A 16612-nucleotide genomic window follows, 5' to 3' on the forward strand; every position below is an offset into this window, starting at 1 on the left:
GGAGAAAATAACCCCTTTATCACCATCACAATTGCATGTAAATTAACCTGAGCCAGTCTCCTGGCATTTGGTTAGGTCCCTAACATTGCCTGTCTTATGGCGTCTGGGGCTCAGAAATGAACTATCATTTACTGTATCCCCATTTTATACAATGCTGGCTGTTGACTCTGGCCATATTTATCTGGGGGAGGGTACTGACTTCACAGAAGGCTCTCACCAAAATGCAGCAATGCTAATCATACTTAACCCTTCCATAGCACTGGCACTTCCATAGCACTTTTACAAATGATGGTGGTTAATACAGGTTAACACGGCTATACCACCACTGCAAAATACAGGTTGAAACAGAAATGATGAAAGCAGCAGATTCACCTGGAAGATGGAAGAGCCTGCTGGAAGGCCTTCAGGGACCTCAGCAATGAAAGGCAGGTTCTGGAAGGTGGGATCATTGTCATTGAGATCCAGCAAATTCACAAAAACTGTGGCACTACCAGTAGCCCGTAAAGGTGGTCTCCCACCTGCAGAAAAGGCACAACTTTAATCGACAAGCAAGGCTAACAGCAGAAATCCTCCAGAATGAATGCCACTGACAGTTCTACAGGGTCACCTTTCTTTCAGAAGGAGAGTGATGTAGGATGATTCTCCCCTGGCTGGATCTAGCAGAGATACCACTAGGACTAGAATTGGCAGGCAACACACTTCAGATACTGGGACCTCAGGCTGGAAACTAATCATCAGAGCTAGTTAACAGTTTAAAATAATCCGCTGAGAACAGCAGACAAATGTGTATGTGGTTGCAGAACAAAACATATCTATGTTCTTATATGATCCCCATCATACAGCACAGCTGAAAAATGTGTGCTGGTGTAATTAACACTGGGCAGTAGTAATGTAAACGTGGAAGGAACAGGGTTAAGGCTTACATACAATCTTACTTTGTCATTGCCTGACTTTTGAGTACTTAGCTGTGCAACCAGAATGTTCATTTAACTAAATTTAACAAAACAAACAAACACAAACAGTCCTCATAGGATATTTTCAGAGAAAAAGATTTTTTTTAAAATCACTCAGCAGCCCATTTCCCCTAAATGAAAACATTATTTAGCTAGATATCACTGGAATGTCATGTCCCATGTATCCTACAAGTCTTGCAGGAGGGAGCCCCCTCTTCTGCAGACCTTAAGTGCTGTGACATGCCTGACTTCAGAGCAGTTCCCTGTGCCCCAAGGATCTTACAAGCCTCACAGAAGAGACACCAGCCTGGGGCTGCAGCCCTTGCGATATAGAACACAGAAGCAAGGTTTCCCTCTTGCAAATGACAGCAGCTCCCTTGAATGGCATGCAGCAGCAGAGGTCCCCTCCTGCTGACTTCCTGCAGTCTGCGGAAGAGGAGCTCCTCTCATATCCTTCTCATGGGTACGAGGAGGTTTATAAAAGCCCTGCCGCAAACACATACATAGAATGCTGGGTTGGGGCAAAGGCGTTTAAAATTTCCCTACCTTCTGCTTTGTAGGACCCAGTTAAATTAACCATGTGTGCAAACACCACAGCCTTCGCTAGCTGCACACTCAACACACTGAGTGAGCGAATCCTTTCGAAACATACTGTACATGCACAAGGTACCATCTGGTCAGAACTCAATGAAAGCAAACCCAGTTTTCACCACAGCGCTCAAAAGCACTTTTCCTCAGTAAGGGCTATTTCCAGGCCAAATTTCACCTCTCTCATCTAATTTTTCTGGGCTGTTAAACAAAATCACAAAAATTGTATTTATTTTTTTTTAAATAATTAGGTAAGTGTTTCCTCTCCCTCCCCATTCTTCTCCTCAGAAATGGCTCATCTATTTTGCTCAAAATAAAAAAACAAAAACAAAAAACCCTAAGCTGCTTTCAAGCAGAGAACAGACTTGGAAATTTTAGCTTGATACGTGAAAGTTTCAGAAAAGTACATGCAAGTGAAAACAGAAGGTTAGAAGCAAATGATTATTTAATCTTAGCCACAGTGATTGCTACCAGTCCTGCTATGTCAAAAACAATTACGCAACATGGTAATTTAAGGGAATTCTATCATGCCACTCCAGTAACTTACACTCTGCTTGATAATGGTAGAAAGAGAAAGAGAAAGAAACAGGATGCAAAAATAGATAGATCCTATTTTTGGAGCAACAAGAGAGACAAATGGCAAAGACAGACAGTAAGCAAAGAGAAGCAGCATGGAGCAGAATAACTGAGTTGGAGCTTACGGTCAGTGACGGAGATCATGATCTTCCTCATCAGTTCAGCTTCTTGGGGGTTTGGGTTCTCTCTATCTAACATGACCCCCGTGGTCCGGATCTTCCCTGTGGTGCTGTTGAGGCTGTAGAATTTATTCGGTGGCCTGATGCTGTACACAAGGGAGCCATTCTCAGCCAGGTCAGGGTCAACAGCAACCACCTGGAGAGACCAAGTGCAGATGTCAGTCTGCTAAATCAAGGAAACCCTGTTCAGTACAGTGTATCCAGGCAGCCAACTCTCGGATCTGAGATGAAAAACTGAAAAGGAAATTAAAGCAAACCAAAAAGAAATAAAAAATTAACTGCACTAAAGAGCTTGTGTTGCCCCATGGGAAACTTTGAAAATAACCCTCTTTAGGCATCACTCTCTTCTGTCATACATTTTCTGTTTTATTTTTCTCCCTCAGAGTTTTTAATTCCCAAGAACATTTACATAAAAATAAGAACTTTGTTACTTAGGACTTCACTGCTTCTGTTGCTTGTCACCCACCTGATTTAGTATTTTGTTGGTGATATTATTATTATTTTTCCAGCAACTAATTGTGATGTCAAATGCATGATGACTTTCAGTGGGGAATAAGCAGCAGGAACAGTGGCGTGCTGAAGAAATACAGATTTTGTTTCATACAAGACATCCATACAGATCAAAAATAATGGAAAAGAAATATGGAACCCCTATTTGGCACCTTCCATCACAGCATTTTACTGAGACTAATCAACGTACGCAATATCCCTGTGAAGTAGACAAGGATTATTTGCCCACCACTTAAGTGCAGCTTCTCTTTTGGGTGGAAGGTGGGTGCTGTAACAAAGCACAGCAAACCCATACATCAATTTAGGAGAGTTTGTAGAGAAGAACACGGCATCCAACTCAAACTGCAGGGAGAGTTCAGACAGACAAATTACCCACACAGCAATTTGATATAGACACTGGGGTTAATTTACAAAAAAGTTCCATCAGAGTTAATTGCCACATGGGAGCAGGGTCTTGGTCTTACAGCTCATCTGTGTTGGGATACAGAAGTTGGAGGATTTGCCAACTGGCAACAGTTGATCTTTAGGGGCTAGTCCTGAAACTTCTAAACCCTGAATCTTTCTGCTTAACTCCCCCCATTTTACACAGAAATCATAGCACAAATGGCAGATAACATTGGTATTGCCGTGGCATCTAGTCAATGGCAGAGATTTATTATTTCTACTGTGCCCCAAAACATACCAGGTGCTTTACAATGGTGCACCTAGCACAATAAGGCCCTGTTGGTGCCCCTGAGCACAACTGTAATGCACCAAAATACATACTTGAATAGTAATGAAGTGTACTGTAGCACTGTGCTATACTATACAATGTAGGTATTGTAAATTATGGAATGGATAATGGGTGGAATTATAGGCAGAGAGGAAACTGCAACATCATAGCTTTTACCAGTCCTCAAGCTCCATATAAACTGCCACACCCAAATAGATCAATAGTCAACAAGTCCAGTACCCTGTCCCCGAGGATCACCACTGATGGAAGCTTCATAGTAACAAAGAGCACAAGAATATTTTGAGATGGAAGGAAGCCCAGCCAGCTCCTGCTCAGTTAATGTCTGTCCATGTGATCTAAATGTCTGTTCTAATTCCTTCAGGCATGTACTTACAAGTGCAGAGATACAGCAGAAGAGCAAAGGGTTACAAACCAATATGCCATAGAAACCACCACCTCGGTTTGCCTTTATCAGTCACAATGCTTCATTTTAATTACTCAGGAATAAATTATATTTGCTCAGCAGGGAGGGATAGCTCAGTGGTTTGAGCATTGGCCTACTAAACCCAGGGTTGAGAGTTCAATCCTTGAGGGTGCCATTTAGGGAAGTGGGGATTGGTCCTGCTTTGAGCAGGGGGTTGGACTACATGATCTCCTGAGGTCCCTTCCAACCCTAATAATCTGTGATTAAACCCCTCCGCTTTCCCATATCCTGCTGCTGACAGATTCTTCCCAATAAAAACAGATGCAGAAGGAACCACAGCCACGTGTCCAAGTGAACTGTGCACTCAGAAAGCACAGCTTGCTTCCCCCATGGGGAGGGGGAAGCAGATAGCCAGCTACGGTAATGCAGAGTTAATTTCTGCAAGGTGGGCTTGGAATGGAATCCACTCCTGCTCCAAGATTAATGTTTCACTACAGGATTTTTTCCCCCGTCTTTCCTGTTTGATGATATTGTAGATTCTCTTCACTTTTCCCTCATTTATTTTCTGTTTCACGCCCGTCATTTTTCTCCCAGCATGATGGAAAATAATTCTCTCTCCTCCTCTCTTTTATTTTGCTGAAGAGATTTGAAAGACTTTAAATCAATGCCTTTCAAAGAGGTCCTTGAGGGAGGTCACAGGCGAGGCTAGGAAAGCAGAAGTTAGCCAAAAACATTGTTTTAAAGAAACACACACATGCATGCGCAGTGGAAAGACTGCAACATGCTTGGGGTTGGAAGCATGGCTGCAGTTCAAGGACTGTTCTCCAAATGGACTTTCATGCCTATATAATCATATCAGGGCCCAGATGTACAGTGGAAGACACAAAGTTCATGTCCCATGCTCCACATGGATCAGATTCTCGTCTCATGCTGTAGAGAGCCTGTGCTATCTGTAAGGAAACTGTAGTGATTGCTGTAGTCTCAACACGTTAAGCTCTGATCCTGCAAAGACTTAACTTTCTGAACTGGAACAATAGTCCTATTAGCTTCAATGAGATTACATACAGAACACAAAGCTAAGCACATGTATAAGTCTTGGCAAGATAAGGGCTTTAGATTGCTAAATGAATATTTACTAGAGGAAGCAAGTACGTGGGATAACTCCAGGCTAGATCCTCAGCTGGTGCAGATGGACAAATCCACAAAGAGCAGTGGAGCTACACTGATTTATCCCAGCTAAGGACCTACTCTTCAATTTTCTTTTTTTAAAATGAGAAGTATCTGCCAGGATGCTGAGATCTTCATAATTTTAAACAGTGCTGGGGTCCCTGAATGGGAGCTGCCATTTCACTGGTACTTTCCAGCAGGAAAGCCAATCAGCTGATACAGTCCCTTCTTCTGCAATTGGATCTGCTCATGCAGACCCTCTGACCCACATGGACTCCCACTGACCTCAAGGAGCTTGAGACAAAGCAACTGCTATTTAGTAGCTAGATGAGGGGAATGGCTGGGGACTTCTGTTCTAAGGTCATACTGATATTTATTAGAAAATGGTACAAAACATTATGGAGACATTTAAACCATTGTTAAATTAACAAGAAAATCCTTTAATAGACAGCAGAATTTGCCTTTAATCAGCCACAGAAGCCTCTAGTCTTGTTCCCGTATTCATCTGCTAAACAGCAGTGCAAATGTTCTCAGCAGATATGTAAGGTGGTGGCTGTTTCATTTATTATAGTTTATAACCATTTAAGCTTATTGGTGATTTATCCAACCAGATGATGTGGTTATTGCATTTTTTAAATCAAACTGCAGTTTTCCTTTCAACAAAGGCCTGTTAACTCCATGGCTTTAAGCACGAGGATTTCCTGCCTGTATCCCACTTTCTGGCCATGCAAACACCATTGGATTAAAGGAACAGACTTCTTAGAATAACTATTCTCTTCACTGTGCCAAACACAGTGAATGCGGCAAAAATGAATTTTGCACAGTGTGCCAATTCCTGCCTAGGAGAGTGCCACGGTTGGCATGATGGAGGGAACAGGAGATGGCAGGTCAGGATGGAGAGATACATATACAAAGGTGCTGCAGGACTCAGGGCTGGTATAAGAGGACTGAGGTACCTTGCCAGCACTGCGAGGCAGAAGCATGCACAGATCTTTGTCTCCAGTTAAAGGCATCAGCTCTTCAATATTACATATGCTAAAAGTCAGTCCAGACAGCACAAAGATTAAAACTAGTTTATTTGTGCTTCTGGATTCAGAGGGTGCATTCTGTTGGCTGTCATGGCACATACCGTTGTGACATCGGAGTCTGGGGGGGTCATTTCCACCAGATTAATGAAGTATGGATCATCCTTCCACATGGGATAGTTATCGTTAATGTCCAGCAAAGTGATGTTCACCTGCAAAATGATAAGTGTGAATATGGACTTTCCTATCCTGTAACCAGCATGGTATGACCCTAGAGTAGCTGCAAATCTACCTCAGTACTTCTGCTTATTCATGCCAGACAGGGTTGGGCTTACAACATCTGACCCTGGTCCCTTCACCTTTCCCTCTGAGCCAGTGTCACAAATGATGTCATTTTAGCAAGATGGATGTCCCTGTGGGTAGCTCCGAAACAATGAGTGTAATTAAAAGGATTTCTTCTTAAAGCCAATTCATTGTCTCTACCAGACGAGAAGGCGCTTCTCACCATGCACCGTTTCAGGAGCACTGTGCTGAGTGCTATGAGAGCCACTTTCCTCTCTATGGACACTGCTGTCTAGAGCCAAGTGAAACAGTCACCGCAAATACAGAAATTTGACCAATTCAGCCTTTTCTCCAATTTTTCATCATTTGAAATTATTCGCTGAATAGTCTCAGTCCATATGTTGGGTGACATGTTCCATATCTGAAATACAAAGAAAGTTGGCTCATTTTGTATGGATCTATAGGTTGAATGGTGCTGTTTCCTTTCCTTGACTGGACAAGCATAACACTTCAATTCAGGTTTAGAGTGAATCCTTGCGCTGATGAATTCAGAGTGAGTTTTCTATGAATATTCTTCTGCATTCCCTTGAAAATTGCTGTTTTTACAAACACTCCTATCAGTGAACTCACTGAGTAGGACAATGGTTTGGGCATTTTCCATACTGGGACCCCATGTTACAACAGAAGAACATTTCAGAATTCCTAATGCCTAGTCATAAAGGGAGGGTTCTTGTGATTGCTGAGTTAAGAACAACACACTAGCAGATTCATGGAAAATGGACGCTGAAGGCACAGGGAAAGGGAATTTGTTTGAACATTCAAACAAATATTTGCAGGACATTGTTTACACTCTTCCCCAAACTCTTTGTCTTGCCTGGGCTCTGGTCCACATACTCCCTGCTATGGCCCAGAACCAAACAAATCCTACTCACCTTACATGAACGGCCCCACTAAGTCAATGGCACTACTTCCATGAGTAAGGCTAGCAGGATGGAAACCTAAACTGGACCTCCAGATGTTGCAGTTTGAGGGAAGCCAAGGAGAGCTGCCTGATTTCCCACTGCAGGCAGTGCAAAGCAAGATAGCCAGTGTTGGTAGGGGCTGTAGCTGGGGTGCCACTGTTCATTACAACTGCCCTATTAGAGTTGTATTGTAGCAAAGTTAACCTTTCTCTATTTGAAAAAGTTTTGGCAGGGCTGAGAGCAGCTGCTACCCTCATAAACGCTAATCAGAGACACTACAAGATGCAGTCTGAGCAATTTCCTTGATCTCTCACTACCCTGGTAAATTATTTACAGAGTTTGAAATTCCCATTAATTTAGTGGCCTGGGGCTGCTGCTTATTGAACAGGGCATTTTACTGTATTTCTGAAAAGTTCTCTTCCCAGCAAGGCACCTGACTCGGGCATTGTGGCAGGATGTAGGGATCATAGGGAAAGAATGTTAGGAAAGGGAGGAAAAAGAAAAGAACATGATCAATAAGTGAAAGAAGCAAGAAGGGAATGAGCGAGAGATAGGCAAGGGGTAAGAGAACATGGATGGTGGGTGCAGAGCAGGGAGCAAAAGAGAAACAGAAAAAGGTACAGAATACAAAGCAGGAAGAGAATGGCACTCTGAAGCGTTAACTATTTTTTTTTCCAACGTAAGAAAAGAAGGTGGCCGGGGGTGGGTACACAGGGTCCAGATGGCTCATGAGATTGATGGTGGGATGCAGAGCCTTTCACACACTAGCTCTCCAGTTTAAATCCAGGCCAAGTCAAGAGTGATCAAAATAAAAAGTTTCAGAGGGGAAGAATAAAATAAAACGGGAGGAAGGGTGACAAGAACAGGCCCACCCAGCACTTCGGTTAGTGAAATTACATCTATACATTTATGTGCACATTCTGCTTCCAGCTTCACCTTGGGGCTGTATGGAAAGGTCCCACATCTCTGCTAATCTGTGAGGGAAGGAGGTGATAGCAGAATGTTGCTGCTGAGGAAACCTGAATCAAAGTGTAGTTTAGCTTTGGGAGGGTGACTAGGCTAATTAGCAGGCACACAGCAAAACACTGACAGGTAACCACTTCTATTGAATTTCAAGCCCTGGTTCACAGGGCACATTTTTTTTTAAAAAAAAGCAAATCCTCCTAAAATCTCCAGTACGTTTATCCTTAGTGTCAAATCCCACTCTTGTGGTCCTAACACACACCAGAAAGCAAGCATACATACATACGCTGACTGTAAACAAGCTGTTGACTGTAACAGTTTTAAGAGTTTTAACCAGCTCTTACAAGCTCTCTTTATCATCGTTCATGTGCAAGAGATGGCCTACTAAATGCAGAGTGGGACGTAGGAACCCTATCATGTCTGTCCCAGCATTCAGGGCTCAAATAGCTGTCCCTAGCTGCTGGTTGCTTCTACAATATCGTTTCAAAGCTCCAAGAGAGGCTAAGTCAAGATCAGGGTTTTAATATTACCAAGTATTCACCTAAAACAAACCAAAGCAAACCGTGCATGTGTCTATTTAGCTCAAAAGGAGACTAAGGATCAGATCATGCATTTCAGAGAGGTGCATATTCCTTCAGCCACACACAGGAGGAATACAGGTGCCATCCAGTGGTAGGTCAGGAGAATCTCAAGTTTGTGGTCTCCAGGGCTATCCCAGGCACCGTTTTCTATTTAAGGCACAGAAGAGGTTTGTTAGGTGAAGCTCAGATGTGTATTCCCAATGGATATCTCAGAGGATGTGCACATGGGGCCTGCTGATGGTGTGGGTGAATCTCAAGTACAGGTTCTCTAGGGTGGTTTCATAACATCTGAGAAAGAAAAGACCAAGCAGATCAACTACTCCATTACCTAGGGGCAGATGCAGGATTGTTCCCTACAGTACGTTCTCTCTCTTTCATGTCCTTTCCAGTCCCATTTTAAGGCCCCAAGGTTACACTGCTTCCCTTGGGATATTAATCCACAGCCAAACTATTCCCTTTCTCCCAGGTGCTGTTCTATTTCAAGACACTGGAGTGGCATGTCAGCTTATTCTGGGGTGTGCATGCATTCCCTGTGTGGATTTCTGGGGGTGTGTAAATAGGGTGACCAGACAGCAAGTGAGAAAAATCGGGATGAGGGTGAGGAGTAATAATAGGAGCCTATATGAGAAAGAGACCCCAAAATCGGGATAGTCCCTATAAAATCGAGACATCTAGTTACCCTATGTGTAAAGGTGGTACAGTAGCTGCTAGTTAGCTGGTGTGAATCCCAACATGTGCATTCTCTAGGGATATCACAGGCAATGTTTGCTCTTTAAAGGGCACTAGTGTGGTTTGTTAGAGAACGCCAGGCACGTATGCCCTATGGAGATCCCAGGAGCACTGGGTTTGGGGCTCTTCTTTCCTGTTCAAAAGGTGGTGCAGTGGCTGGTGAATCTTAGGTGCGTATTCCAGCTAAATGCAATAGTCAAACTTTAATCAGACACCAAATTCCCACCAAGTTTTCAGGTTCTCTAATTACAAATATTTTTAGGACGTATGTTAAAAGTAACTTTTTGTCATTCCAGAAACTGTTCTTTGCCTTTTAATGAATTTTTTAGGACACTGGTCCACTCCCATGAAGCCTCAAAGAGGACACAGCAGCAGACATACTAGCCACCGCAGACACAGCAGGACCGTAACTTGCCTGCCCCAGATTCAACAGGAAACATCAAGTTATCAAGGGGCCACTCCAACCCAGCAAAAGCGAGAACTACCTCAGAGAGTTCTCCCCTTTAGCAGTGCAAAGACACTTCCAGTGACTCACAAGCGGATGAATAGATTCAAGAAGGACTGTCATCTTTATATTAGTACCTGCTGCTCATTACATCTCTTGTACTATCAGAGCAAGGAGCAGCTTGGCTGAGACCAAAAGCATTTGAACTCACAGTGGCAATGCCTGTTTTCTGGTTGTGACCCACGCCACCATCCATGGCCCGGACAATGAGTATGTACTCTGATTTGGCCTCCCGGTCCAGCAAAGAGGTTGTGGTAATTTCACCTGCAGAAAGGGGAAATGGAAGAGAAAAGAGATATAGGATAATAGTGATTCCTGGGCACATGGCCAGATGGGATGAGGAGAGTGGCATGAGCATTTGGAAATACTAATGCACAAAGATGTACACAAGCCTGAATGTGTGTCTACAAAGAGAGAGATCATGAGAAGGGGTGAAAAATTCAGATTTGGAAACATGAACAATTTCTTCCACAAATGATCACATGCAGAGAGAGCCGAGAGACATGGACACTGAAAGAGAAGCAATGTCAATTCCATGATTCTGTTTAAAATAGACAACTTTAATTTTCTAGGGCAATCTTTGTAAATCCTCAGAAAGGTCCACTCTATCCCTTCCGCCGGCAATGCCAGGGTACTTAAGGGAACTGGTACCCTCCCAACCCCGATATGTTTAAGTATTCCTAGTAAAGGTCATGTTTTAAGTTTTGTGTGAGGGTATTAGAGTACACGGTCACATCAGTGACACTAGATGAGCCACCAGTCTATATTGGTAATTAGTTATTGGAGCTTGAGATTCCAGCCATGATCTAGGGACAATGTGTCATGGTGACACTAACGATCCTTTTGAAATAGCCGTGGTGAGGACCAGATCAGTGATGCGGTTGTGTAGCAGTGTGTTCTGTGATGAACACTTGTACAAACAGTTCTTCTCTGCAATGCACTTGTCAGTCTTTTCGCTGCGATTGCAGACTCAGGCTGCGCAAAGCTTGTGAATCAGCTTCAGCACAGTTTGGAAATAATCTGGATGAATTCAGGCTCTGCTTTGTTGCTCTCAAAGTTCAGATATATTAACCTAGATGACAGGTAATCTATGACATCACTGTAATGTTACCTGGCTTGAGCTCAGTGACTTCACAGCCTTTTGAGGACATCACTGTCTCTTAATGAACATGTAGAAAAATAACACAAGAATCTAACGTCTGATATTCCCAAGGTAACAGCAGCTCACAGGAAGGAGCCAAGCCTTAGTTTGATTTGGACAAAATTTTCCACACTGTGGCAGACCACAATGACATTATATCTATCAGCTCCTCAGTCATCTGTAATGGCCTTTCAATACCAAGTCACCTTCCAGCCCATCACCTCTTCTTCTCCCCCTACTCCATGTTCCAGTTGTTGAAAGGAGCTCAGCATGGAGGACTGTGCTCTACTATGGAAGAGCTTTTATGTGAGGGGCTGTCTGGGGTAGCAATAGAAGGAAGCAGGAGGAGAGGGAAAATTAATCTAGAGAGAAATTTAAAAAGTTAAAAGGTCTTCTTAAAATATATTTGCTTCCAAAGTTTTGTGGCATCAATTAATTCACAGGCTGAAAAAAGTAATCAGTAAAAAAAGTTTTAAATATGAATGTGTCGCAATGATGGATCACTCCTCCTGTCCACAAAATTGCATCTAATTAAGTGCACCTTTACAGAGCAGGTTCAGCTAATTTGAATCAGGAATGTCTCTAGAAAGTGCATACACCTCGAAAGCACTGAGCAAGCAGACACAGTTCTGCAGTATCTTACTTTTTCATCCTTTCTTTACATGCCCCTATGTACCAATGTATGCTACAATGTGCTGTGATTTGAGGTGAGGATGTGAGTGAAAGGAGTTCTTGGATCGCACTGGATACTCAGATTTTTCCAAGGAGCTTCCTCCCAGCATTGCTAGGTCAGCATCACCTTAGAACAATGTGGTGCGAGCTTCTTCATAATTGTGGCCAGTTATGTCATCTACACTAATCCCCAAGCAGCCCTGGGAAACAACTCCCTTTCCCTTCTCCTAGACTGAATAACAGAGTAGAATGTTGATTAAAGTTCCCCTTGGACCAGGCCCTTTGTTCTCTAGTCACTCTCTCACTTCCTTCTAGAAAATGACTGTGGATTTGGGCACCATATACTATAGTGGCAGGTTGGGTAATTGTGCCTGAAGTCCTGGGACCAGGTGCACTTTATACTCCCTTAAGCTGTGTTTCTCCTACAATAAACACAGTGGGGAACATGAGAGAGAAAGATCGTGGGGAGCGGGAGGAATGGAGGGAGGAAAATGACAAGAATATAAGGATGGAAGGAAGAAAGAAAGATGTGAGAGAGGCAGAAAAGGAGAGAATACGAAAGATGCTGGAAGGAGAAAGAGAGGTGGGGGGAAGAGAAAGATCACGTGGGCAGGCTCACCTGAACGAGCATTGATCCGGAAGTGAGAGGAACCTTCGAGGGAGTAGATAATTGACTCTTGACCATATTCTCTGGACCGGTCCAAATCAGTGGCATTTAAAAATAGCACTGTGGCTCCTTGGAAAATACCGGAAATGAGGACTCAGAGATGCATATTTGTTAGCAAACTGATGGACAAGGGCTAGGTCAGAAAGCACAGCACCCCCAAAATGCTTGACCCGGTGGTCACTCCAAACCAGGAAGCACGTTCATATCTATTCCTGGCCTGTTCTTTTAATAGATCTATCGTTTTCTACCCTGCTAACTGATCCATCCCTCCAAACTGACTGTTGTATTATCAGCAGCTCTAACACCCAATTCAAACTTGTCACTGCGCCTAGGAATCCCAAAGTGAGAGACAATCACTGGCAGCTCCTAAAGACAGTACACAGGCCCTCAGGGATTTTAAGTGCCATGTTAGTGGCATTTTAATGTTAATCCAGGGGAATGAGGTTGCATGAGCCAGCTCTGGTCGGATGTGTAATCACTACCACCACCAGCTCGGTCATGACCAGCAAGCAGTTCATGATGGGTTTGCTACTTACATGCCCCAGAAAAGCTGACAAGGATAAACTCTTTAACAAAAAGGTATTTAATGTTGAAGGGATTTAAGTGCCACAGTGAGTATCTTTGGTTGCATAGCTGGGAGGCTGTTGCTTTCACAAGCAGGGCCGTCCTTAGCCATAGGCAGAACAGGCAGCCGCCTAGGGCACCACTAGGTCTGGGGGCACCGCTCTGCCAGGAGCCCGAACAGACGGGAAGCAGTACAGCATGTAAGAGCAGGGCTGCTGAGTCCTAGAGAGCCGAATGCAGCACAGTCTGAGGGAAGGGATTGGCTGCTGGGATCTCTGGGAAGGGTTTGGGGAAGGAACTCACCTGTAGGGTCACCAGATGTCCTGATTTTATAGGGACAGTCCTGATTTTTGGGTCTTATTCTTATATAGGCTCTATTCACCCCCACCCCCGTCCCGATTTTTCACATTTGCTGTCTGGTCACCCTAGGTGCGGGTAATTGGTACCTATATAAGACAGAGCCCCAAATATCGAGACTGGCTCTATAAAATCAGGACATCTGGATCAGGTCACCCTAGCTGGGGAGCACATCTCTCCCCTCAGGCTGGCAGTGATCCATCTCATCCGGAGGGAGCTGCACAGGGCAGGATGAGCTGCTGTGGCTCCATGGGTGCCCCGTTCCTGAGATCAGATGCTGTGTTAACTTCACCACGGTCCGTTGGGCTGGCAGTGGTGCCTATTGGCATGTGATCAGACCTGAGGGTTTGCTGCTGCTGCTGCCACTCTGCACCCCAAGAGGTGGATTTTGGGGTCCTGCAGTTTTCCACCTATCTCCTCTATTGCAGCTGTTGGACCAGCAGGCTGGGGGGTGAGCCAAGCATGAAAGCAGTACTGCGTTGCCATTTAGATTGTCATTTAACAAATTTGTTTGCCAAAAATGCTTGCTAACAATCCTGAATTCAATTTCAATATTTTTTTTTTTAAATCAAGATCTTAGCCAAAATCAGAAAATTATGTTGTTGACAATTATTTGTCACAAGTTTGGTATGAGGAAGGGAGTGGGCCAGTTTTCATCAGAGAAACAAAAAACGTTGACTGACTTTCCTATAGCCCTGTTACTGCTAAATAGAGACCTCCAACAACTGTAATATGCTCCTCTCCTTACTAATGTATAGAACAGGGGTCAGCAACCTAAGGTACACGTGCCAAAGGTGGCACGCGAGCTGATTTTTGATGGCATGAGGCAGTGGGCTGAGCAGCTCAGCCTGCCACTGCTCTGGGGTTCTGGCTACTGCCCCATTGCCCACCCGGGGTCCGGGCCACCGGCCCCACTCAGCACCCACTGCTGACCTGGGGACCCCCAAGGAACCCCAGGCTGGCAGTGGGCTGAGCAGGACGGTGGCTGAGACCCCAGCTGAGCCACTCAACCTGCTGTCAGCTTGGGGTTCCATTCACTCAGTTAGTAGCAGGCTGAGCAGGACTAAATTCAATGAAATAGGAAAACAAGAGCAACTAATGACAAAGTGCAAGAACCTAGAGCAGTAGTCCCCACCGTGGCGGTGGATGAGCATCCGCCGAAATGCTGCTGAAATTCGGCGGCATTTCAGTGGTGACGTCTCTGGATGACGCTGCTTATCGGTGACAAGCGGTGTCATCCAGAGGCGTCGTCACCGAATTTCCGTGGCATTTTGGCGGATGCTCGTCCACCAGCCAGTTCGCGGGTGAACTGAGAGGCCCCTGCGGGCGCCATGGCATCCACGAGCATCGCGTTGGGGACCCCTGATCTGGAGAGCCTCCTGAAGCACAGCGATCATTTTGATTTAAATGGACTTGAACTGTATGAAGAATTGAGTACACTGTCATCAATGTTGCCACATGCAAAATCGATGATGGACGTTGTACAGTTTACTCATATCAGCAAACTTGTTGACATATATCCTAATGTGTCCATTGCCACTCATATTCTACTGACAATTCCTGTAACAGGAGCATCAGGAGAACGGAATTTCTCAAAACTAAAGCTCATTAAAAACAATCTCCGCTCTACAAGGAGTCAGAAACACTTGATTGGTCTTGCTATTCTTTCACTTTGTCTTTGTCATACGATGACATTACTACTGATTTTGCAGCCAAAAAAGCCAGAAAGTTTGTTTTAATTAAAACCAAATCCTCTGCATAGAAATTTCCAATAAAATGTTGATAAATTAAAAAAATTATATTATTTGCATCATTCTGTCAAATCAGAATTTTTTCTATAGTGCTACTTCTTTAGTGCTAGTCCATCAGCATTACAATGTGCTTAATTAAGTTAAACTGGTTTTAATAACATAATTTTTTAGTAATGCACGTGGCAAGTTTTCCAGCAGTGTAAGCTTATGTTTGTGTTGCTAAGAGCAAGACAGGCACAGGGGCACCAGTTTAATAATCCCGCCTAGGGCACCATAAATCCTAAGGATGGCCCTGTTCACAAGTTGCTTTCTCAGTAAGACGAGGGTGTGAACTGTATGGGAAGGTGGAGAGTGGGGGAGCTTGAGCTCCAATTGGATAGAAAGTCATTTTTGCCTTTTACAGGTTTACTCTAGCTCTTCTGATTTTCACTGCATAAGCACAAATAAAGCACATGCTTTACTTGATATTTACCAGCTTAGCTATGAACTGAGTGATGCGGCTTCCTAATGCAACTGACTGGTGAAAGCAGAACCCCAATTACTCCCTCGGTACAGTATGCATGGACACACTGTGTAGAAAATTAAGTTTGTACAAGCACAGGTGCTTTGGGAGTTTGTCAGCTTCATGCTACCATGCAGGCAGGAGCAATAATTCTGCATCCAGTATTTGCCAATTATAAGGTTGGAGGCCCGCTAGCATGGTTGAGCATCCAAGAGGAAACATATGGATAGACTGCACCTACCCATGCATTGACCAGCCTAGGATGGCACTGGAAGAAATACAAGCAACTCTTTTTTTCCCAACGATGCTGCAATGTATGTCAGTCAATATGTGCCCCCCTACCAGTGTTCCTGAAGGTATTATCACAGATTCTGCTCTAGGCAGGCACAATGCCACCAATTAGCACTTCCTGGATAGCACATCTCCTCTCCCAACCCTTATGCCACCCTACCTATAGGCGCCTTCATTGACTCCTGTATGGATGTAAGTACATAATCTATTTGTGGGTGTAATTTCAAAAGCACTCAGAGTTGGCCTATATCTGCTTCCAGTGAACTCTATGGGAGTTTTACCATTGACTCAAGGTCAATGCAGAGTTAGGCCAACAGGGACTGTCTTTGGACAGTGCTAGCACAATGGGGGGCCTGGTCCTAGACACTACAGCAATACAAATAATAAATAACACCATCACCACAGAGCGCTTGAGACACGTACAGGGTGGAATTTGCAATAGTTTTGTCTGAGTTATATGTAAGGGATGTATTTTAATTTTCAACTTAAAAAAGGGCCCATCACACAAATT

General features: G+C 44.0%; 1 protein-coding gene across 1 annotated transcript in view; it reads right to left on the reverse strand.

Annotated features, from left to right (window-relative positions):
- CDH23 (cadherin related 23) overlaps positions 1 to 16612 on the reverse strand; it is a 561993-nt gene that overhangs the window by 155719 nt on the left and 389662 nt on the right. Inside the window, exons 19-23 of the mRNA XM_050959265.1 lie at positions 12589 to 12705; positions 10308 to 10420; positions 6239 to 6346; positions 2243 to 2432; positions 373 to 518 (exon numbers count right to left, since the gene is read on the reverse strand). Of these exons, the coding sequence (XP_050815222.1) occupies positions 373 to 518; positions 2243 to 2432; positions 6239 to 6346; positions 10308 to 10420; positions 12589 to 12705 (674 nt within the window). The remainder of the gene's footprint in view (positions 1 to 372; positions 519 to 2242; positions 2433 to 6238; positions 6347 to 10307; positions 10421 to 12588; positions 12706 to 16612) is intronic.

The sequence above is a fragment of the Gopherus flavomarginatus genome, chromosome 6 (genome assembly GCF_025201925.1).
Source record: "Gopherus flavomarginatus isolate rGopFla2 chromosome 6, rGopFla2.mat.asm, whole genome shotgun sequence".
In the NCBI taxonomy this organism is placed as follows: domain Eukaryota; kingdom Metazoa; phylum Chordata; order Testudines; family Testudinidae; genus Gopherus; species Gopherus flavomarginatus.